This window comes from Chrysemys picta, chromosome 2 (assembly GCF_011386835.1).
Source record: "Chrysemys picta bellii isolate R12L10 chromosome 2, ASM1138683v2, whole genome shotgun sequence".
Classification (NCBI taxonomy): domain Eukaryota; kingdom Metazoa; phylum Chordata; order Testudines; family Emydidae; genus Chrysemys; species Chrysemys picta.
The window spans coordinates 269055297-269078086 of record NC_088792.1 but is presented as its reverse complement, the minus strand read 5'-3'; the positions used below and the strand labels follow the sequence as shown (position 1 = coordinate 269078086).

General features: G+C 46.3%; 1 protein-coding gene across 5 annotated transcripts in view; it reads left to right on the top strand.

The window, feature by feature from the left end:
• ANXA13 (annexin A13) overlaps positions 1 to 14982 on the top strand; it is a 40371-nt gene extending 25389 nt beyond the window's left edge. For 3 of the 5 annotated variants that reach the window (XM_065586086.1, XM_042860928.2, XM_065586087.1), the window contains exons 4-11: positions 5503 to 5673; positions 6702 to 6735; positions 6827 to 6906; positions 9550 to 9618; positions 9862 to 9963; positions 12717 to 12792; positions 13475 to 13587; positions 14754 to 14978. In XM_065586086.1, coding sequence (XP_065442158.1) covers positions 5503 to 5673; positions 6702 to 6735; positions 6827 to 6906; positions 9550 to 9618; positions 9862 to 9963; positions 12717 to 12792; positions 13475 to 13587; positions 14754 to 14873 — 765 coding nt within the window. In that variant the 3' untranslated portion in view covers positions 14874 to 14978. Of the gene's footprint in view, positions 1 to 5502; positions 5674 to 6701; positions 6736 to 6826; positions 6907 to 9549; positions 9619 to 9861; positions 9964 to 12716; positions 12793 to 13474; positions 13588 to 14753 lie in introns of all 5 variants that reach the window. The other 2 variants (XM_024102640.3, XM_065586085.1) reach the window with 1 other exon arrangement.
• Positions 14983 to 22790: the final 7808 nt, after the last annotated feature.

Sequence of the window (22790 nt, the reverse complement as noted above, 5' to 3'; positions counted from 1 at the left end):
AAATATACTGGTCACTGGATGAGAAGTTTTCTGTTCCCTGAGTGACCAGAGCAGGGGCTGCACTAGAGTAATCAGGAACCTGCTAGAACCAGTTAAGGCAGGCAGGCTAATTAGGGCACCTGGAGCCAATTAAGAAGAAACTGCTAGAATCAATTAAGGCAGGCAAATCAGGGCACCTGGGCTTTAAAAAGGAGCTCACTTCAGTTTGTGGTGTGAGTGTGAGGAGCTGGGAGCAAGAGGTGCAAGGAACTGAGAGGGTATGCTGCTGGAGGACCGAGGAGCACAAGCGTTATCAGACACCAGGAGGAAGGTCCTGTGGTGAGAATAAGGAAGGTGTTTGGAGGAGGCCATGGGGAAGTAGCCCAGGGAGTTGTAGCTGTTGTGCAGCTGTTACATGAGGCACTATAGACAGCTGCAGTCCACAGGGCCCTGGGCTGGAACCCGGAGTAGAGGGTGGGCCCGGGTTCCCCCCAAACCTTCCAATTGACCTGGACTGTGGGTTCTTCCAGAGAGGAAGGTCTCTGGGCTGTTCCCCAACCCACATGGTGAATCTCTGAGGCAAGAAAATCCGCCAATAAGCACAGGACCCACCAAGATAGAGGACGAACTTTGTCAAACTGGTGTCAGCGGTGGGATCTTGGGGCGCACAGCGTGGCGGAAGAAGGAGGGTGATTTAAAATAAAAACAAAACCAAAAAAACCAACAAAAAAAAGGAGAGGGTTTATTATTTTTTTCACCACAATGGATGATGTAGTGTGGGCACTGATACATGCTACGGCGGCCCAGCAGGTGGCTACCCGTGTCCAGGCAGCCGCCCAACAGGAGGCAGTGCGGCTGCAGCAAGAGACTAATCGCCTGCTGATGGACCAGGCTGCTCAAGACCGAGCTATGTTGCGGGAACTGGTAAACCAGGTAAAGTCCCTTACAGAGCTGAATCGTGGCCATGATGGGATGTGGCTCATACGGGCCAGCCATTGGCTGCAGAAAATGACACGGGAGGATGATGTAGAGGCATACCTTCTGGCCTTTGAGAGGACAGCCCTACGGGAGGCCTGGCCTCGAGATCAGTGGTCTGGCATCCTTGCCCCATTCCTGTGTGGGGAGGCCTGGAAGGCCTACCATTATCTACCTGAAGAGGCTGCGGCAGACTACCCCCAGCTGAAAGCAGAGATCCTGGCCAGATCTGGGGTAATGACAGCAGTGTGGGCCCAGCAGTATCACAGTTGGAGGTACCAGGAAGACAAAACCCCGCGATTCCAATTGTATGACCTCATCCATCTCGCACGAAAGTGGTTGCAAACAGAGTCCCGGAGTCCGGAAGAGATTCTAGCGGTTCTGGTCATCAACCAATACATGAGGGGACTACCACCAGACCTTCGTGCCTGGGTAAGCCAGAACGAACCCTCCACCTATGACGAGGTTGTTGCCCTGGTAGAGAGGTAAGGGAGCTGACCCGACCAGTTAAGGAAGAGGCACCCCGGGTTAAACTAGCAGCACCAAGCCCTAAAGTTCGGGTGACTGGGCCACCAGGAGGGCCTAGGTGGAAAAAGAGAGAGGCTGAAGGCCCATCAGAGGCCACAAAGAGTCAGAGCACTGAGGGAGAAGAGGATCGTGATGTTAGACTGCCCAAACCAAGAGACCGGGGAACACCTAGGGCTCCATACAGATGTTATGCCTGCGGGGAGTGTGGACACATAGCTGCACAGTGTCCCAATGCTGAGGAGCCTGTGCAGTGTAACCTGGGGAACTGGGCAGATCCATGCTCCCTAATCCACCTTGTGGGGGTCTCACTAACCCCACATATGTACACCAGACCAGTGAAACTAAACGGGGTAGGACCACAGCACTGGTTGATTCGGGGAGTGCTATCATGCTTATCTCAGGGAAGCTCGTGAAGCTTAGTCAGCTGCTGCAGGTTAAACGTACGGGGATAACATGTGTCCATGGGACAGTTAGTTACTACCCCACCATCCCAGTAAAAATCGAGATCCAAGGGAACACTACTGAGGTAGCAGCAGGTGTAGTCCCTAAACTCCCATACCCGGTGCTCATAGGGAGGGATTTCCCAGGGTTTGGAAACTTACTCCCAGTAGGGGGATTGGAGAAAGATGGGGACCCTAAAATTGATGAGGCATCCACAACAGACTATCAACCCCCAATCTTCTCTGAAATATCCCCAGATTTGTTCTCCACTCCCAGACAGTGTAGAAAGACAAGAAGGGCAGCTAAGGCCTTGGGAACCCGAATACTGACCCAAAGCCAGAGGGTCGCTCTTGTAGATAGGCGGACCCGTGCAGCTGAAAAGGAGGCCATGCAGGAGGGAGAAGCACCTGAGTCTGACCCCCACCCTAATCCTTCTGAACCAGTAGAGGCAACAGAGACTGGGCCCCTAGATCTTGGGCAGATTAGCCCCAGGAGAGGAAATCAGGCAGAAGACCCAAGGTATGACAACATTAGGAAGGAGGTGACTGAAATAGATGGGGTCCCCGTGGAAGGAAAAACCCAGGGACCAGGACCCTACTTCACAATGAAGAAGGATCTCTTATACCGGGTTGCACCAGTACAGGGGTAGAAGGTACAGAAGATCCTAGTACCTCAAAAACACCAGAACGCTGTATTAAGTCTTGCTCATAGTCATCTTTTTGGGGGGCATTTGGGGGTAGAGAAGACCCTGGCACAAGTCCTATGATGGTTCTTCTGCCCCAGAGTACATGAAGAAGTGCGGAGGTACTGTGCCTCCTGCCCGGAGTGTCAGCTGCACAGTTCCCGTCCCCACTTGAGGGCACGTTTAGTACCCCTTCCCATCATAGAGGTCCCCTTCGAGCGAATAGCCATGGACCTAGTGGGACCCCTGGAGAAGACGGCTCGGGGCCACCAATATATACATGTTGTTTTGGACTATGCTACTCGCTACCCAGAAGCCGTCCCCCTGCGGAACACGGCCTCTAAAACTATAGCCAAAGAGCTGGTGGGGATCTTTGCCTGAATGGGGCTACCAAAGGAAATATTAACCGACCAAGGAACCCCATTTATGTCAAAGCTAATGAAGGACCTCTGTACACTGCTCCATATACATACCCTGAGAACTTCGGTCTACCATCCGCAGACCAATAGGTTGGTAGAAAGGTTTAACCGAACCCTCAAGGCTATGATAAGGAAGGTGGTAAGTCGGGATGGGAAGGATTGGGACACCCTACTACCCTACCTTATGTTCGCTATCCAGGAGGTACCACAGGCCTCAACTGGGTTTTCCCCCTTTGAGTTATTATATGGGTGTCACCTCTGTGGCATACTAGATATCGCCAATGAGATCTGGGAAGAGGAACCCAATGAGGGGAGAAATATAATAGAGCATGTAATGCAGATGTGAGATCGGATAGCCCGGGTTACCCCTATTGTATGGGAACATTTGGAGAAGGCACAGGAGGCCTAGCGAACCCATTACAATCGCCAGGCAAAAGTGCGACAGTTCCAACCAGGGGATCGGGTTATGGTGTTGGTATCCACGGCAGAAAGCAAGCTTCTGGCCCAATGGCAGGGGCCCTATGAGGTGGTTGAACCCGTGGGGGCAGTAACCTACAAGGTGCGGCAGCCAGGATGCAGAAAACAAGAACAGATTTATCACGTTTACCTTCTGAAACCCTGGCATGCACAAGAGGCATGCACAACGGTCCAAAAAGACCTAACCCAGGAAAACAAGCCTTCCAAACAGGTGAGAGTGTCTCCCGATTTAACACCAGACCAGAAGGATGAGGTGTCTGAGATGATCTTCCGGAACCAAGATGTGTTCTCGACAAAACCGGGTCGAACAACCGAGACACATCACCACATCATCACGAACCCTGGGGCCAGAGTAACAATGAGGCCCTATCGGGTGCCAGCGGCAAAAAGGGAGGAAATAAAAGCAAAGTAAAAAAAAATGCTGGAGTTGGGGATCATCGAAGAATCCCACAGTCAGTGGTCCAGCCCAATCGTGCTGGTGCCCAAACCTGATGGCACCACAAGATTTTGCAACGACTTCCGGCGACTAAACGAAGTATCCCAGTTCAACGCGTACCCTATACCTCGCATAGATGAGCTAGTGGACCATCTGGGTGATGCCCGGTACTTGACTACCGTAGACTTGACAAAGGGGTACTGGCAGATTCCCCTTGCGGAAGACGCAAAGGAAAAGACTGCGTTCTCTACACCACAAGGTCTTTTTCAATATACTGTCCTCCCTTTTGGACTACATGGGGCCCCAGCTACCTTCCAGCGCCTCATGGACAAGCTATTATGCCTGCATTACAGTTATGCTGCTGCCTACTTGGCCGATGTGGTCATTCATACCCCAGACTGGGAAACCCACCTGGAGAAGGTGGGGGCAGTCCTCTATACCTTCAGGCGAGCTGGCCTTACAGCAAACCCTGCCAAGTGCGCTGTAGGCGTCCCAAGCTGCCCAACCCCTTGGCGTTGAGCAGGGGGGAGGGATATGTGACAGTCCCAGACCAGTGGGGTACAGGAGTCTGGTAGAGGGCAAATGTACTGGTCACTGGATGAGTAGTTTTCTGTTCCCTGAGTGACCAGAGCAGGGGCTGCACTAGAGTAATCAGGAACCTGCTAGAACCAGTTAAGGCAGGCAGACTAATTAGGACACCTGGAGCCAATTAAGAAGAGACTGCTAGAATCAATTAAGGCAGGCAAATCAGGGCACCTGGGCTTTAAAAAGGAGCTCACTTCAGTTTGTGGTGCGAGTGTGAGGAGCTGGGAGCAAGAGGCGCAAGGAACTGAGAGTGAGAGGGTGTGCTGCTGGAGGACCGAGGAGCACAAGCGTTATCAGACACCAGGAGGAAGGTCCTGTGGTGAGAATAAGGAAGGTGTTTGGAGGAGGCCATGGGGAAGTAGCCCAGGGAGTTGTAGCTGTCATGCAGCTGTTACATGAGGCACTATAGACAACTGCAGTCCACAGGGTCCTGGGCTGGAACCTGGAGTAGAGGGTGGGCCTGGGTTCCCCCCAAACCTCCCAATTGACCTGGACTGTGGGTTCTTCCTGAGGGGAAGGTCTCTGGGCTGTTTCCCAACCCAAATGGTGAATCTCTGAGGCAAGAAAATCCTCCAATAAGCGCAGGACCCACCAAGATAGAGGAGGAACTTTGTCACAACAGTAATAATACTTTGCTCTTGCCTATATAGCATGAGCCTCTTGAGACAGTGTATCAAGTAATCCCAACTCACCTTTTCTAGGCACTGGGGTGCCTGGTGGTTTACACTGAGAAGTCTATTGACATCAGTAGAGGGACTCCTGATGTACACTGGTGTCAATGAGAGAAAAACCAGGCCCATAGATTTAAAGTTATTTTTTCCTTTTCTGATCTGAATTTTTGGAAGACTTCCTTTAGCACAGGAAATGTTTACAACTCCATAGACTAAACACAAATAATCAACAAACAGTAAACATTACCTCTCAATTCTTCTGTGTGGATTTTCTGTGCTATGAATTAACTTTCTGGGCTACTTCCTTAGGATTTGGAAGAGGTACTGAAAGGAGAACTAAGTGGGAATTTTGAAAAGACAGCCTTGGCTCTGTTGGATCGTCCATGTGAATATGATGCCAGAGAGCTTCGGAAAGCAATGAAAGGCGCAGGAACTGATGAATCGGTGCTGATTGAGATTCTTTGCACCAGGGTCAATAAGGTTAGTGGGTGTTTAGCCGTTCTTATACATTTTCCTTGCAGTACTGCTCTGACTAGTGTGCACACGTTACTCCTGCCTCCTAGAAGAGATGTCACCTCTGCTCAAGTGAGGGGAGTATGTCTCCCTTCAGAGGCTGCAGACAAAAGGCTATCAGCCCCCTCAGGCTGGAGTCAGGAGCATTTTTTTAAGGAAATGACCATAATAGTTAGGCCACTTGTCCTGTTATAAACTGGACAATCCTCTTTTGGGGTAGTTTGTCCCCCGTCCAGTACTGTGACAAAACCGCATGTGGTTATGTCTGATATCACATGGGGGATGACATTTGAAGAGTGTCACTTTACCTCTGCCAGCATGACCTTACACACCACGAGTGCAAGGTCACACTGGGAGGCAGGGAGGGGGTATCTCGTCTGCAGGGGCAGGCCCACGCCATTCCTAGAAGTACCGGAATGTCTGGTATTCTGGGACCACATGAGTGGCCACCCTAGACCCAAAATGCTATGTAGATCAAGAACATCATAGTCGCATCAGAAAGTTCCCCCTCGGCCCTCCAGCACGCACCTCCCTCAGAATATGAGTAGGCTTTGGAGAGATGCAGAGAGGGATAGATGCCTGGGGGTGTATCCTACATCACAACACAACAACATTTATGCCTGTTTAAGGCAGCGTGAAGAGCCCTTTGCATCACTGCAGCAGTTCAAGGGCATTTAGGCCCACCCAACTCAGGAAAGTGATCCTCTTCAGGACAGCAATTAAGCATGTACTTAAATCCCATTGAAATCCAAGAAACAAAGTTAAGCATGTGCTTAACTACTGTCCTGAATAGGAATGGATTTAAGCATGTGCTTATGTGCTTTCCTGAACTGGGATCTTAGTGGAGACTGAGAATCTGGCCTATTAAATATCTCCCTCTAAATGTCGTCATTCTATCTGGGGTCTAATCCCTGGCACACCACTGTGGTATCTGAAGATGTCAAGTCACATGGGCATGTTACTGACCTGATTTTTTGTTTGTTTGCTTATCCCAGCAAATTGTAGACATAAAGGATGCATACAGAAGGCGTAAGTGATATTTTATTTAAAACACCCTCATTTAAAGAAAATATCTCACCCTTTAGCAGTGAATAAAATCTTACACTTTTTTTCTTAATAGTCTTTGAGCGGGATCTAGAATCTGATGTAAAAAGTGACACAAGTGGCTCCCTACGGAAGATTCTGGTTTCTGTGCTACAGGTAAGGGTTGGAATATTTCTATTACAAACCTACATGATACAGACCTTTCTTTTCTACCCCACCTAGATAGTGCAGTGTAATAAATCTCCATTCTGTGCACACAGCCTTTTTATAGCAAAACATCTATACTTACAGCCTTTTAACCAAATCTAGTGTCATAATTAAAGACGAGTGTACAATTCAGGCTGGATGTGACCATGGCTCCAATAACAGCTCAGCCTTGGCTCTTCCTGGTTGAGGTTTATAGTGTACGACCTAGGGACACAAAAGAGGATCTGCCCCCAGTCCAGGGAGATTTGATTATTAAACTGTTGTGCTGGATTCTTTCTTACTTACCACCTGGTTCTATATACCAGGGGTGGTCAACCTGTTGCTCTGGAGCCACATGCGGCTCTTCAGAAGTTAATATGCGGCTCCTTGTCTAGGGATTGACTCTGGGGCTGGAGCTACAGGCACCAACTTGCCAATGTGCCGGAGGGTACTCGCTGCTCAACCCCTGGCTCTGCCCTGGGCCCTGCCCCCATTCCACCCCTTCCCGCCCCCTCCCCTGAGTCTGCCATGCCCTCGCTCCTCCTCCTCCCCCCCCCAGATCCTCCTGCACGCCACGAAACAGCTGATCGGGAGGTGCAGGGAGGGAGAGGGGAGTGGGAGCTGATGGGGGGGGGGGGGAGCTGCTGATGTATCACTGTGGCTCTTTGGCAATGTACATTGGTAAATTCTGCCTCCTTCTCAGGCTCAGGTTGGCCACCCCTGCTATAGACCATAGCGGTCCTTGGCCATTCTCAGAATTTGCCCCCCACCTCTTTCTGTCAAGGGCATATTTTACCATTGATGGTAATTCTCACTAACAGCTTTTAGATCTTGCTCAGTATTATCCCTCCATTGAAGATACTGGATTATTACTACTTTCTTTTGTATATTATGGTAAGGCCTAGAGTACCTAACCATGATCATGGTTGCATTGCACCAGAGACATAATTAGAAACAATCCCTCTCCCAAAAAGCTTACACTCCAAACAGACAAGACAGAGAAAGTATGGAAGTGGCTTGCTATGTTTTTCCATTCACACAGAGCAAACATAATATCAGACAGAATGATCTTTGTTTTAGATTAAGAAAACAAGAACAAAAGTGAAGTGTGTGTGTGTGAGAATTCACTGAACAGAAAACACAAAATGACTGTCCATCTCTGCAGACAGACTTAGAGATGAAAAGGTACAGCACTCAGGAAGCAAAGGCACAACCATGGCATAGCTAAATACATGACAGCTACATTCCCATTCTAGAATGTGGGAAGTCACAATGGTTTTGTCTGACCCCTCTAGGTGTATTTTCAGGGAGGACAAACCAGGGAATATTCATAGATTTGTCCTTGATATGTGCTACCAGAAATTCCTGTCGAAAATTAAAGCAACACTAAAAAGGCAGCTGCTAGTGAATGGTTCTGATTGTTAAATAGGAAGGAACAGTACAGGGCCACATGATTTTTATTAAGGAATAGAAACGTGACAAAAGTGACATTTCACTGTAGGTACTGGAAATTTTTTTTTAAATTGATTTTTGTGACAGACGTGTCTCCATATTCCCCTATTCTTGCAAGAAAGTTTCAGATGTAGGGTCAAGAGGCTACATGTTCCTGACAGTCAGGGATCACTTGGGATGCTTCCACTGTACAGCATTGCACAACTGTGTAGATAAAACATAGAATTTTTTCACCTTCTTCTGAAGCAAGAGGTATTGAATGTTGCAGAAGGCAGGATACCAACCTTGGTGAACTAGCATCTCTCAAGTACAGCAAATACTATGGACTAAATTCTGCCCTGATTTATACCTTTGAAGTGAATGGGATTATGCAGGGTGCAAGGTAAACCAAAGTAGAATTTAGCCCTGTGTAATTTGATACAGTACTAAACAATGGCCAGTGGATGGCAGCAAAAAGACTATGATGAAACAGCCTGTGAACGCAAGAATGAAAAACGCTCCATTCTAGTACAGGTTTCAGAGTAGCAGCCGTGTTAGTCTGTATCCACAAAAAGAACAGGAGTACTTGTGGCACCTTAGAGACTAACAAATTTATTTGAGCATAAGCTTTCGTGGGCTACAGCCCACGAAGAAGTGGGCTGTAGCCCACGAAAGCTTATGCTCAAATAAATTTGTTAGTCTCTAAGGTGCCGCAAGTACTCCCATTCTAGTTACAGTAGAACCTAGTTACAAACACCTTCAGAATGGAGGTTGTTCGTAACTCTGAACAAAACGTTATGGTTGTTCTTTCAAAATTTTACAGCTGAACCTTGACTTAGTACAGCTTTGAAACTTTACTATGCAGAAGAAAAATGCTGCTTTTAGCCATCTTACTTTAAATGAAGCAAGCACAGAAACTGTTTCCTTACCTTGTCAAAAAAAAAATTAAACTTTCCCTTTATTTTTTAGTAGTTTACGTTTAACACAGTACTGTGCTGTATTTGCTTTATGTTGTTGTTGTTGTTTTGTCTCTGCTACTGCCTGATTGTGTACTTCTGGTTCCAAAGGAGGTGTGTGGTTGACCAGTCAGTTCGTAACACTGGTGTTTGTAACTCTGAGGTTCTACTGTACAAGAGTAATCAGCATGTGTTCTCTTTTTTAACACACTGTCCCTTTCTGTAGGCTAACCGAGATGAAGGGCTGGAGATCAATGCAGCGCTCGCTGAGCAAGATGCCAAAGACCTGTATGAAGTAAGTGAAATAATGGAGAAATCCCCAATTGTCATGGTCTTCATCTGTCTATGGCATTTCTAAGGCGTCTAAATGTTGAACAACCCCAAAGACAATGGCATTAAATTACATAAATAAAATGGCAGGTTGGGAACAGAATTGGGTGCATTGGGTTCACTGCAATGTCTGGTTTTTAAAAATATGAAAAAAAAAAAAAAAGCCCAAACATTTGAAAACTGTTAATGTTAACATTCAATCTTTGAGGCAGGGGAAGGCTGCTGGGGAACAGATGAATTGGTTTTCAATGTTGTCTTAGCAAAGAGAAACTACATGCAGCTAAGAGCTACCTTTCAAGCTTATGAAAAGGTGAGTTTTGTTGGTTGTTTTTTTCTTTGTTCTGTGACAGGTATTGTGCAGTTTGGAGCTCAGTGGTAATTTAATGGAATTAAGTTACACATTCATAGAGTCCAAGGCCAGAAAGGACCATTGTGATCTAGCCTGACCTCCTGCATAACACAGGCCATAGAACTTCCCCAAAATAATTCCTACAGCAGATTTACTTACATTTGGAACATATGATTCTTTATTTGTAATTTTAAGGAGAGGCCAGACATTCTAAACACCTAGCAATATATGTATAAGGCTAGATCTTCAAATGCTGTAATGAATGGTCTATGTCAATTTGCACCAGTTGAGTATCTGCCCTATAATATCCAGCAAAATAAGTTTGACTGTTGTCCTGTCTTCCCCCAACCCTATGAATAACAGAGGGTGACCTTTCCCTAGTCACACTGCAAAGACTCAGCAAAGAGGTACATTGCACAGGCAACAGGCCCCTGGCCAGAGACCTTGAGGTTCTTACTTTCTGCTCCTCTCCTCCACTGAAGCAGAGATCTGATGGGGGTAGGGGGGAAATCTACATCTCTCATCCTGATCCTCCAGTCTCAATGAAAGGGAGGCTCAGATGGGAAGGCCTCTTGAACCTAGCTCTTGCTGGTCTCCCATGCAAGAAATGGACCTCTTTTCACAAGAGGCTTCCAAATTTGTTTGGAATTGAGCCCAGGGAGCCTGAAAAATAATTAGGAAGAGAATAAGGACAAAGTAGGAGAAGGTAAGATGGTATGTCCTGCTTGTGACTAAGTGGAAGCACTTTTCTCTCAAAATGTGTAAATTAGAGAGGGGCCCAAACCAAACCCCAAGATGCAAACACCCCTGAACTTTGGGAATGTTTGGAGCTAAACTTTGCAGCTTAGTCCCATCTGAAATATAAACAGCTCTCACTGAAAACATAACAGCTCCGTCCCAGCTACTAAAATGAAGAGCCAAAAACCAAAACCCTGTTGAGTGTGTTGGATGCCTATGTAATGTTATAAATGAAATTCAGGTTTGTTTAGACAAAGTTCATAGCTACTTACAAGGCAGGGAGTTAAGATAAAATGCATTAGGTTGAGAATTAGTTTAACAGTGAGATGCAGTAGGCAGGGGAATCATCTCCCAAAGGAAGTGACAGAAACTCTGTCACTTGCAGTATTTAAAACTGGACTGGACAAAACACTCCAGAACATACTAGACAGAACTCTCTGGCTCGAGATGGACAAGCTGACATTTCCCATTAGGGAGGACCATTTTATGATTCTGATTTTTTTAGATCAATTCTTAAAACGAAATGTCACTGTGCTTTGATGCCTGAACATGATTTCCTTAAGGCGAGAACTTGCATTTATTTCGCTTCCTAAACTTGTTCTGTGTTCAGCAGATAATTAGAACCATTGAATCTCTTGATAAGGGGGAAAATATAATAAGGCATTCTTGGAAATATATTCACAACTTACTCCAAACCTTGGTTTGTGGCTAGAGAGAGGCCAAAGCCAGAACCATTTATCCACACACATTCACAGATAAACACTACCCACACTTGGCAATTTCGATAAATGAGCCTCAAATCTGAAATCCCTGAATTTCTAAAGCAAAAGCCAAACTGGGTTATCCAAATCAAACCCACCTGCATCCTTTCCATCTGTATTTGAAGTTGCGATGGGCCCGAGACTAAAGCCATTTGTCCACACATGAATCCTCTCCATATTTTGATGGGTTTGATTTACAAGACTAGATTCAAACCAAACCTGGTTTCGCGGAACTCAAACCCTAAACATTCCCAGTTTTGTCCATCTCTCATTTAAGCAGATATTCCAGAGTGGGAGGATCCTGTCTTGCAAGGCAGAGTCAGGGGAAATCTCATTTTTACAAATAGAATTTTTTTTATTCACAAAAATTAGAACAGATTTTAACTTCAAAATATTTTCTCCTTCCACTGCCCCACTGTCTCCTCCCTACAGTGTGGTACAAAACCCAGGCAAAGCTCAGACCCTTATAAACTACATTTACCCAAAGAAAATAAGTTATAACCCGCCAAAATCCACCTTGACTGTCTGGACCTATCCAAGTCTTTGGTGGGCCAGAGAAGGTGCGAACAGTCTCTCTCAGTTGGAGGCCTCCCCAAGAAGAAGCCATGAGTTAATTCACTATAACACCCAGTGCAAATGCTTCAGTTAGCTTTAATGATGCATGTTATATATATTCTGAGCCAGCTGATTTAAATCAGTATAGTTCTATCAATCTCAATGGAGCCATGAAGAGTTACACCGGCTGAGGATCTGGTCCTTTGAGACAGAGTAGGTCTACACTTACCTCCGGGTCCGGCGGTAAGCAATCGATCCTGGAAGTGCTCGCCGTCGACGCCGGTACTCCAGCTCGGCGAGAGGAGTACACGGCATCGACAGGGGAGCCTGCCTGCCGCATCTGGACCCGCGGTAAGTTCGAACTAAGGTACTTCGAATTCAGCTACGTTATTAACGTAGCTGAATTTGCGTACCTTAGTTCGAAATGGGGGGTTAGTGTGGACCGGGCCAGAGTGAGACCCTTGCCTGCTAGGGAATTAAAGTAGTTAAAAGCTTACTCCCCAAAGCCACAGGCAGGGTCAATATGATCTAAATCAGTCTTTTTGCCATGTTAAATACCATCTGATAAGAAACAGGAATGGCTCACTGCTGTTCTGATACTAGAGGGATAGATTAGTGCACAAACAGTAGCTGTCATTAATTTTTTCATTGTCTCTTTAGCTGAAGGGGAAAGACATCGAAGATGCCATTAAAAGTGAAACATCTGGAGATTTGGAGAAGGCCTTTCTCACTCTTGGTAAAAAAGAAAGTCTATAGCTTTTCTCTCTAGTTTTCATCCTCACTTGACTTTAGCCATTGGGGTTCTTATGTGTATAAACACAGTGATAATCTGCTTTATTAGAACTAGGTTGAGACATGGCAAGACCACTGGGGGACAGAACCAATTAACTTGTTGACTTGCCCTACGTGCCTGTGGGAAGTAAGAACCTCCATTAAGCCCCAGCATGGGCTATCTAGCTCTTAGGTCTCAGAGCACAGAAGTAAGCCAACGTCATCCCACTCAGGAGTAAGTTGCCAGGGAGCGGAATTCCAGACGGGCCAAAAGAACAAAAACCATGTCCCCATACAATTAGTTTTCATTCTGGAACATAAACATCAACATTTTCAAGCCTTCTGTGCTTGCATTAACATGTTTAGTCAAGTTTGATATTCACAGTTATATAACATGCTCTCTCTGTAGGGTAATGCATTCACTTTTAGGCTTCAGTCTGTCACCTGTCATGATTGGGTTGACCCTTGCATCTCCACAGAGCCAGTTGCAGGACTAAGGCTCTACAACAAAGCACGTCCAGTTGGGCACAGACATTGGGGATGTCTAGGTTTCCATTAAGAGGGCTGTTGTTCTCCTCCTACTGAAGCTGCAGTGTGGAATATGAAATGTACAAGGCTTATGAGGTCCCTTCACGTTTCTTCTTTAGTGAGATGTGCCAGAGATTGCCAAGGCTACTTTGCCACCCGTCTGTATGAGGCAATGAAGGGCGCAGGGACAGAGGAGGAGACTTTGATTCGCATCCTCGTGACTCGGGCTGAGGTAAGATATGCTGGGATCTGAGAGGCCCCAAATCTTCTGGTGGATAAGTGTGAAATTTAGAAGGAATGAATTACAGTAGTAGGGCCAGATTCTGCGCTCAGTCAATCTGTTTTGCAATTTAAATTCAACAAAGCTCCATGGACTTCAGTGCTATTACTGTTTTTACTCCCATGAAACTGAAAACAGACTCTAGCCTTGATACCGAATCTATTAATTTTTTTAAAAGAATGATGCATGAGACACATTAGTAATTGCACAATGGAGCTAATCACATCTAGATTAAAGTTGGCCACCATTATTCTACTGGGAGAGGAGTCGTTTGGTCCTAAAGAGCTTTGTTAAAAAAAAGTCCTCATTAAATAACAATAAAGAAGCAGTTCCCAAAGTATGGTCAGTGGAGAGCTAGGGAGTCACATGGTGCAGGCTCTGTCTTTTTCCAGATGGGGAAAAACAGGGCAGAGGAGAAGGAGAGAAGAAGATAAGAGCCAAAGCAGACTATGATTAAAGTCTTTTCACAAAGCACAAAACCGCTCAAGACATTTCAGCTCCATAAACATGGTCTTAACATCACTCTTGTATGTAAGCTGTTGTCACCACCGGGATATTACGTGGTCATGGATAGAAAGGGAAGCGGTTCATGTGACGGTGAGGTGAAGTGATTATCCATATGATTGAAGTGGTGGAGCTGGAAATTAGTCTCCAAGACACTCTCCCTGTTAAGTTGTGGCCTGACTATGAAAACACTTGAATCTCTGTAATAAAGATATGACCCATATCATTGATGCCATCTTTTATAGAATAACATAACATCTAGTTCTCTGTACTTAGCAACCAGAAAGCTATGTATGACCCGAAAACTATTTATTTTTTTAATTCTATTCCTGGAAATTTCTCCCCCACTCCTTACCACCCATGAGTGTCTTCCAGAGGAGACAGTAAATTGAGCCACTCTGCCAGGGCAGCAGTCAGGATATCAAGTTTGAGCTAAAAGTTCTCCAAGGTTTTGAACCTACTCCTTCCCCATCAGGGCCCTGCATCAAATCTGATTAAAATCAATGGGAATCTTCCCACTAACTGCAGTGGGCTTTTTGGATCAGGACCTAGAAGTGTGAGGTATTATGCAAAACAGATCCACGCTTCTAAAAATTCTTTCCATTTCCCATCAGATTGACCTTCAAACAATAAAGGAGAAGTTCCAGAAAATGTACAACAAGTCCTTAGTGGAGGCCATCAAATCAGACACCTCTGGGGACTTTAGAAAGCTGCTAGTGGCACTGCTACACTAAGACTGCTGTCACAAAGGGAGAGACATGAGAAGAAGCCACCTTCTTGACCAGCTTCCAAGTAGCATGCAAAAAATGTGGCACTAGCAATAAAAAACAAAAAACAAAAAACAGTTTATTTTCTTTACAGCAGGGGAACATGTTACCAGATAATCCTTGTGTTACCTGGGTGTGAGGTTCAGGCCAAGCCTATCACACCAAGTGCTGCTCCCCTCTCCTGTACTTTTTGTTATGGTGGAATGGGAATAACGGTCATACTTTCAAATGTCTGTGTCTCTCTCTCCTCCACCACCTCCTCCTGCCACCATTTCCAGCTCAGCCTCCCCTTCTTATCCATCCCATCCAGCCCTCACTTAGCGCTGTAGAAGCCAGTAGCTGTCTCCTGTCCTAGGCTGCTGCACCCACGTATTATAGGCAGCAGCATACAGTCTGGCGCATGCTACCTTGGTGATGTAGCCTGAGCTGCACACTGAGCTGGGCCCCTCGCTGCTACTTCCAGCTGGACCTTCCGCTCATGGTCCAGTCATGCCCTAGCTCTGCCCAGTCTGCCTCTCCTTCAAACAGGCTCCCCTCCCCTATACACTCTGTCCTGCCCTTCCACACCATACACGTGTAACATGTACCTTTAAACTATTCATATTTTGGATTTCGGATGATTAAATTTGTGTTACCTTCTCACACACACACACACACACACACACAGTTTCAGTTGTTTGGTAGTGCCCCAATGGTTTTCCATTGATAGTTTGGGAGGGAGCAAGGCTGATCACTCCAGTCTTGCATTCCCTTGGCAGCTGACTAGTGAGAAGTCACAACTCCCTCTTGGGTGGATGGGCCAATCCCAGGGCCCATTACCTCTTGGTGGTTGATTTTCCATTCCAAGTCCATAAAGTAGATTTTCAATATAAATGCTTTGTTCCTTACATATGACACATACATTGATCTCTCAGTCATTATGAGTCTTGACCAGTTATGAGCTTTCTGTAGACACCTCAGATGACCATCCTCCAAGAGATGTATTTGGGGTGATGGGTTTGTCAGGTCTCAGGTGAGAGCTGCTGGCAAAGACCAAGTGACCCTTTGCCAAGGGATCTGTGTCACTGTCTGACCCCTATAGGCCCGGGAGAGGATAACTTTCTGCCAATGGCCTTCAGGATGGGTGCTGAGTTCACTGCAGTGTCCCTTGTCCCCTCTCTATTTCCCTTCTCGGAGTGATGTCTGGGACGCTGCCCCGCTTCCTGCTCTCCAGGCCACCCCATATCTACTCCATGTGCCAGGCTTCTGGCAGCCTCCAGTGAGAAGCCATCCAGCCCATCAAACTGGTTCCAAACTGCTGGGCCTCAGGCCTTCTGGGGTGCACCTCTGTGAGTCCAATTGTCCCCTGGCCCGGGGGTGCTACAGGGGCATGTCCTTCTAGTGTGTCAGGGCTCAACCCTCTGACTGAGGCCTCGGGGCACTTTCTTCCTCTCTCCGGGTACCAGGTGAAACAGCAAAAGAGCCAACTGTCGGTAAACAAGGGTAAATAAAGGAATGAAAGAAAAAGTGGGGGGGGGGGGAAACCGTGGACAGATCCCATCAGGATATGGGGCCCTGAGAGCATCTCAGTCCCCTTCAGAGTTTACTGTGTCTCCAGCACAAGTTTCAGCCTGCTCCCCCTTTCAGCTCCACGGATCCCCATCCTTCCTCCTTGAAGGCCAGAGCCCCGAATGCTGCCAGCTCTCTTTTTGTGGCTGGAGATGCTCCACAGACTGTTCCCTTCCCAGGGTGGCCCCTTTTGAGTAGAGTAGGTCTCTCCTGTTAACTCCTGCTCCGGTCCTGGCATGATCTGCAGGTGAGGAGGACCTGGGCCAGTCCAGACTAAGGGAGCAAACTAAAGCAAACCCCTTCTATGCCAGCGTGGGGTTTATATAGCCCTTCACAGGCATCCAGGCCCAGGGAATGGCCCATTATCAGCCCCAGGCCTGATGTGGTGGGGAGACCCATTGGCAGCATTGCCTTTGAGGGTGCTGCTCCCTCCTGTTCCCACTCCTTCCCCTCCCCCTTACTGCCACATAATGGGTGACCCCCAGAAGGTGCGTTTTGTTATCCCTTTCCCTTACACCCCCCACCCCCAGATCCATTGTGCACCCTCTGTCACTCACCTCTGTCTCAGAGATAAGGTGGGTCATGGGCATGGGTGATGCTAGGCTGGATATCCATCATCACTGAAGGAGTGGCAGCCTTGACCCTCCTTGAAGGTTGATGGGATGCTGATGTGCACTGGAGGAGAACTGGGGCTTGACTGAGTCCATAGACCATTTGGCCCACACTTTGTCACTGTAAACCTCCTTCCTTAGAGGTTTTTAAGGTCAGGCTTGATCAAACCCTGGCTGGGATGATTTAGTTGGGGATTGGTCCTGCTTTGAGCAGGGGGTTGGACTAGATGATCTCCTGAGGTCCCTTCCAACCCTGATATTCTATGATTCTAATGCAATAAAAATGTTTTAAAAAACTAAATCTAAACTGGCCTGTCTTCCCATTTGTAACAGAAAGAGGGATTTCTAGAATCTTGTCACCGTTTCCCCCAGGGTGTCTCTAGAGAATTCCAAAGACAATCTTCCTCTGCTCCTATAACCCACATCCTAAGCACTCCATATCATGCCATCACACTTTCTGCCAAAATGGACTGAATAGTGCTCCCTTCTGAGCCCATCATCACAGCTTCTTAAACTGCCAGAGAAGAATAATAATTAATGGAGAGATCCCATCTCCTAGAACTGGAAGGGACCTTGAAAGGTCATTGAGTCCAGCCCCCTGCCTTCACTGGCAGGACCAAGTACTGATTTTGCCCTAGATCCCCAAGTGGCCCCCTCAAGGATTGAACTCACAACCCTGGGTTTAGCAGGACAATGCTCAAACCACTGAGCTATCCCTCCCCATGATGATGCACATCAGCCGCTGCTCTCAATCCAAAGGGAAGGTGGGCATGATTTCCCTGTCTGAGCCATGTCTCCCATCAGCATCATCTGCTAAATTATCCCACAAAAGGGCCAAAGAATTTCAGTCCCTGAGCTGAGGGGAGGGCAGGGACTGTACCCTCTGCACTACCCCATGGAACCTAACACAGCAGAGTGGGTGGGGAAGAGGTGGGCCCCTGGCCCTGCTCTGCCTTGTATTGCCCATGAAGTGGGACTGGCCTGCAAGAGGGAGTATACTGTACCCCATAGAAATGAGCATGCTCCCCATGAGCGTTGAGAGGTTCTCCTACTGGAGCTGGACAGCTCTGCACCACCCCTGATGCAGGAGTATGCCCTAAACAAATGACTGAGGCTTCGATTAGACCTGATGCGGCAGGGAGAGTACAGGGGAGAGTCTGGTAATCCAAGGGATAAGAGTGGCTGATCAGGAAACAGGTTTAAGGGGTTTTGTGCATCTTGGTCATGCCTTTTTATTATAGTGTACTACCTTCTGAGGACAGTGGAACAAAGTCTCGCTCTCTCAATATTTAGATCATATTCCCAGCAATGGTGTCTGGGCAGCTAGTACAGTACTTAGGCGAGAGCAAGGTCAGTTGGGGATGACTAATTGAAAGGAGGGAGGTGTTTCCAAGGAGCAACGTGAGGCTGCATAGTGGGCAGGGAGGATGTGCCAGTCACAGGAACATTTAGCAGCTCTAATACTTGGCTAATTTTTCCCCAATAGAATTTTTTTTTTATTTGGAGGCAAATTCCTAATCTGAAATCAACCTCAGGCGTCTGTATCCAGCAACTCTCAGAATCGAGAAAGAAAGAGCACAGCAGAGCAGGAGACACGTAGCTTAGGCTTGCAGTTGCCTTAGTTCTGTTGTAAGCAGAGCCCTTAGAAAGAAATTAATAATTACTTAGGTGTCCAGTGCTCCCAGAGATCTTTTATCATTCAGAGATCACATTGCACATCCGATCCACTAAGATCCATGCAGGCAACACTATTTGAATGATACGGTTTTGTCAAGAGTATAGCAGGCTTCCAATATGAGCGTGAAGGAATTCCGGGGGAGGATGAAGCACCTATGCTAAAATGTTCAGACTTGGGTGCTTACCGTTACTCACAGCTTTCAGCAGGATCTGGGAAATGCTCAGCACTTCTTAAACCAAGTCACTTATTTAGGTGCCTAAATATGAATTTTAAGTGCCTAATTTTAGGCAGCCAAATTTGCTTTGGCCTGAAGACTGTTTCAATTAAGACTAATAGGTCTTTCTTAGAAAACAAGAAAATGCATGATAGCTTCACTCTTAGCCCCTCGCCTTCTGATTAGAGAGATTGGCCTGAATCAAAATCCAGGAGCCAAACTCCAGAGCCAAACTTCTTGGGCCAAATTCTTCAGTTATACAAGTGCAAGGGCAGCAGTGAAGCCCAGGAAGTTAACCTAGATTCACACAGATGTAACAGAGCAAAATTTGGCCTCGGATCTCTATAATGGGTCAATACCCAGGCTTCAAACTCTCACATACTCAGGCGCTCGATATTCAGATCCAAACCTAAATGTTCCAGGTTTCAGAGGTGTTCAAATTTGGCCCATTACACTGTGACGGGTTAGATCACAGAAACCCCCTTGGGAGCTGCCACCCGATGTGCAAAGACTACCCCTGCTTCTGTTTTCCCTGCCAGCTCAGGACTCCAGCACCCTGTCTTGCTGAGCCAGACACTCCCGTCTGGCTCCAGACACAGACCCAGGGTCTGAATCACTTGTCCCAAAGCTGCAAGTTTACCTGAAAACAGCTCACAGTAGTGTGCTTGTCTTTAGCACTCAGATGCCCAACTCCCAATGGGGTCTAAACCCAAATAGATCCGTTTTACCCTGCATAAAGCTTATGCAGGTCAAACCCAGAAATTGTTCGCCCTCTATAACACTGATAGAGAGATATGCACAGTTGTTTGCTCCCTCAGGTATTAATACATACTCTGAGTAAATTACTAAATAAAAAGTGATTTTATTAAATACAGACAGTAGGATTTAAGTGGTTCAAAGTAGTAACAGACAGAACAAAGTAAGTCACCAAGAAAAATAAAATAAAATACGAGAATCTATGTCTAATCAAACTGAATACAGATAATCTCACCCTCAGAGATACTTCAGTAAGCTTTTTCTCAGACTGGACACCTTCCAGGCCTGGGCACAATTCTTTCCCCTGGTACAGCTCTTGTTGCAGCTCAGGTGATAGCTAGGGGATTCTTCATGATGGCTCCTCCCCCCCTTGTTCTCTTCCACCCCTTTATATATCTTTTGCATAAGGCGGGAACCCTTTGTCCCTCTGGGTTTCCACTCCCCCTCACTGGAAAAGCACCAGGTTAAAGATGGATTCCAGTTCAGGTGACATGATCACATGTCACTGCAAGACTTCATTACTCACTTGCCAGCACACACATACAGGAAGACTCACAGGTAAATACAGCCATCTGCAGACAATGGGAGTCATCAAGATTCCAAACCATCCTTAATGGCCCACACTTTACATAATTACAATAGGCCCTCAGAGTTATGTTTTATATTTCTAGTTTTAGATACAAGAGTGGTACATTTCTACAAATAGGATGATCACACTCAGTAGATTATGAGCTTTGTAATGATACCTTACAAGAGACCTTTTGCATGAAGCATATCCCAGTTACATTACATTCACTTATATTTTTATAAAACCATATAGACTGCACAACGTCACATACACAACCTGCAAACTCAGAACAAAACCAAGATCCAGATCTGAGGTTTGGATTCAGTCCCAACTCTACTTCTAACAAGTGAAAGCAGGCTCTGTGTTGTACATGAATACAAACCGTAGCTGTAGAGTTAGGTTGCTATAAAGAATCAGTTATATAGCAAATGAGTAACGCAGTAGTGACATGGGATATACAAGAGGTGAGGGTATAGTGTTTCAGTGCTCAGCAGAATCGGATTATAAGGATAGCTGAACCAGCATAACAGTAGTAATGCAAGATTGCTAGCAACAAGAAGAGAGATTGGGTATAGCAAGACTGGGTTTGAGGACAAGGGGCAGCAGGTTCAGAACAATTTGGCAAAAGACCAAAGAGATATTCTTCTGGAAAGGATAAAAGTGTTGTATTTGTCCATGTCACACCTTTGCGACAGCCTTGGTATTGCACAGCCCTATCTGAAGCAAAATGAAGAGCTTTGTCCAACTCACACATGTGACTGTCCTCCTGCTCCCATGTAGTCATGATGAGTTCCACTTGCCTGTGACATTCTTCCGGGGACTGTAAAATGGGGTAATAGCACTTTGCTATCTCACATGAGTGTTGTGACTAGATTGTGAGGTGCCAAGGCACTGCGGTACCGAAGGACATACAAGCACCAGAGATAGAAAACTGTGGGGTTTTTTTTTTCCTTCTAAAATGCTTCATGAAAAAATTATTTCTATACTTTCCTAACAGGAAACCCCAATCCAAGCAATTGCTGCTAGTCCAGGCTCTGCTCTGTGTCCTTTCAAGCTGAAACAGCTATGACTACAATATAATTCAAGCAAACTCGCTGGCAACCATCCGGCTGAGACACATAGCACTCTGAGGTGCACTGTTGGTGGGAGAATCATCTCTGAAACTGTAACCTCCCTTCATGGGAAGGGAAAAGGTAATCAAAGACAGGAATCTTCATTTCCCCAGAGTAATGGCCAGAATTAGCAGAAATCCTTTGTGAGGAATTAGCACCGTGCCCCAATCAAACAGAGCAATAGGTTATTTAAACTATACCGGCCAGATTCCGAGGTCAGAGAGATCTTGCATAAATAAAAAGACCTCAAGATTTGATCTTATAAATGTTTTTCAAACATACACCGGTATCCAAAAGCGAAGGAACAGCAAAAATCCCACCCATCCCCACCCCATCAAACCTCAACATAAGTAAAGTCCATCCAGGGTTGAATGGCTGTGATAGTTTCTTTAAGGGTTAAAAAAATAAATCAGCAGCCATTGCCAGGAAACGGCCAGAAAAACACTAAACAAGCAAACAAACTCTAAAGAGCTAGTGCTGATAGACACCAAGCCAAAGCAATCAGCAGAAAGAACCACCGTAGCAGAAATAACACAGACACACACAGCTGCTTTTTGGCTTATCTTCTCGGGTTTGGTGGCTTTCATTTGAGCAGTTAATGTTCCCTGGATGTGAAGCAGAACCTTTCATTTTGGTTTTTGAAGTGCACTGTAAATATTTAGGGCATGATGATGGCCAGCCCTGTAGGCAGCAATATGGGAGGCAGTAATGCACCTTCCCCCAGCCCACCTTGCACGGCCCACATTACCATGCTTATGCTCCCGGTAGTGCATGGGCTACTAATTATGGTGCTTAGAAGCAACTCACCTGAAAGTGGGCGGGGGGAGGGGAGGAGAGAGAGAAAGGAGTAGATAGGGCTATTGTTCTACCTACTCCCACCATCTACATTGGCCAATGGATTTGCTGGTTGGCTGCATAAAATGGGATTATTTAAAAGGGGTGTCACAGACTATGCTCCTCTCTGTGTAACCAGGGAGCTTGAGGATGCTTCCCCAGCTCCACACTGCCCCAGCACAGGGCTGTGCCTTGAGGGCACCATCTAGCCCTCAGTTACTTTAGCATGGTTTTATTTTTTGTGTGCCAATATATATTTATGACTGTACAGACGCCCCCCCAATTTACGCAATCGCTCCATTCTGGAAAGCCTTGCGCAACTCGCATTTTGCGTATGTCGGAAACGTATACTCATACGTTACGCAAAAAATTCCGCAACTCGAAAACCCTGTTTCTGGCTTATGGAACTTTTTCCGTAAGTGCGAATTTGCATAAGTCGGATCTTGCGTAACCCAAGAGTGTCTGTATCTGAAATTTTCACTCCATGCATCTGAAGAAGTGGGTTTTTTACCCACAAAAGTTTATGCCCAAATAAATCTGTTAGTCTTTAAGGTGCCACCAGA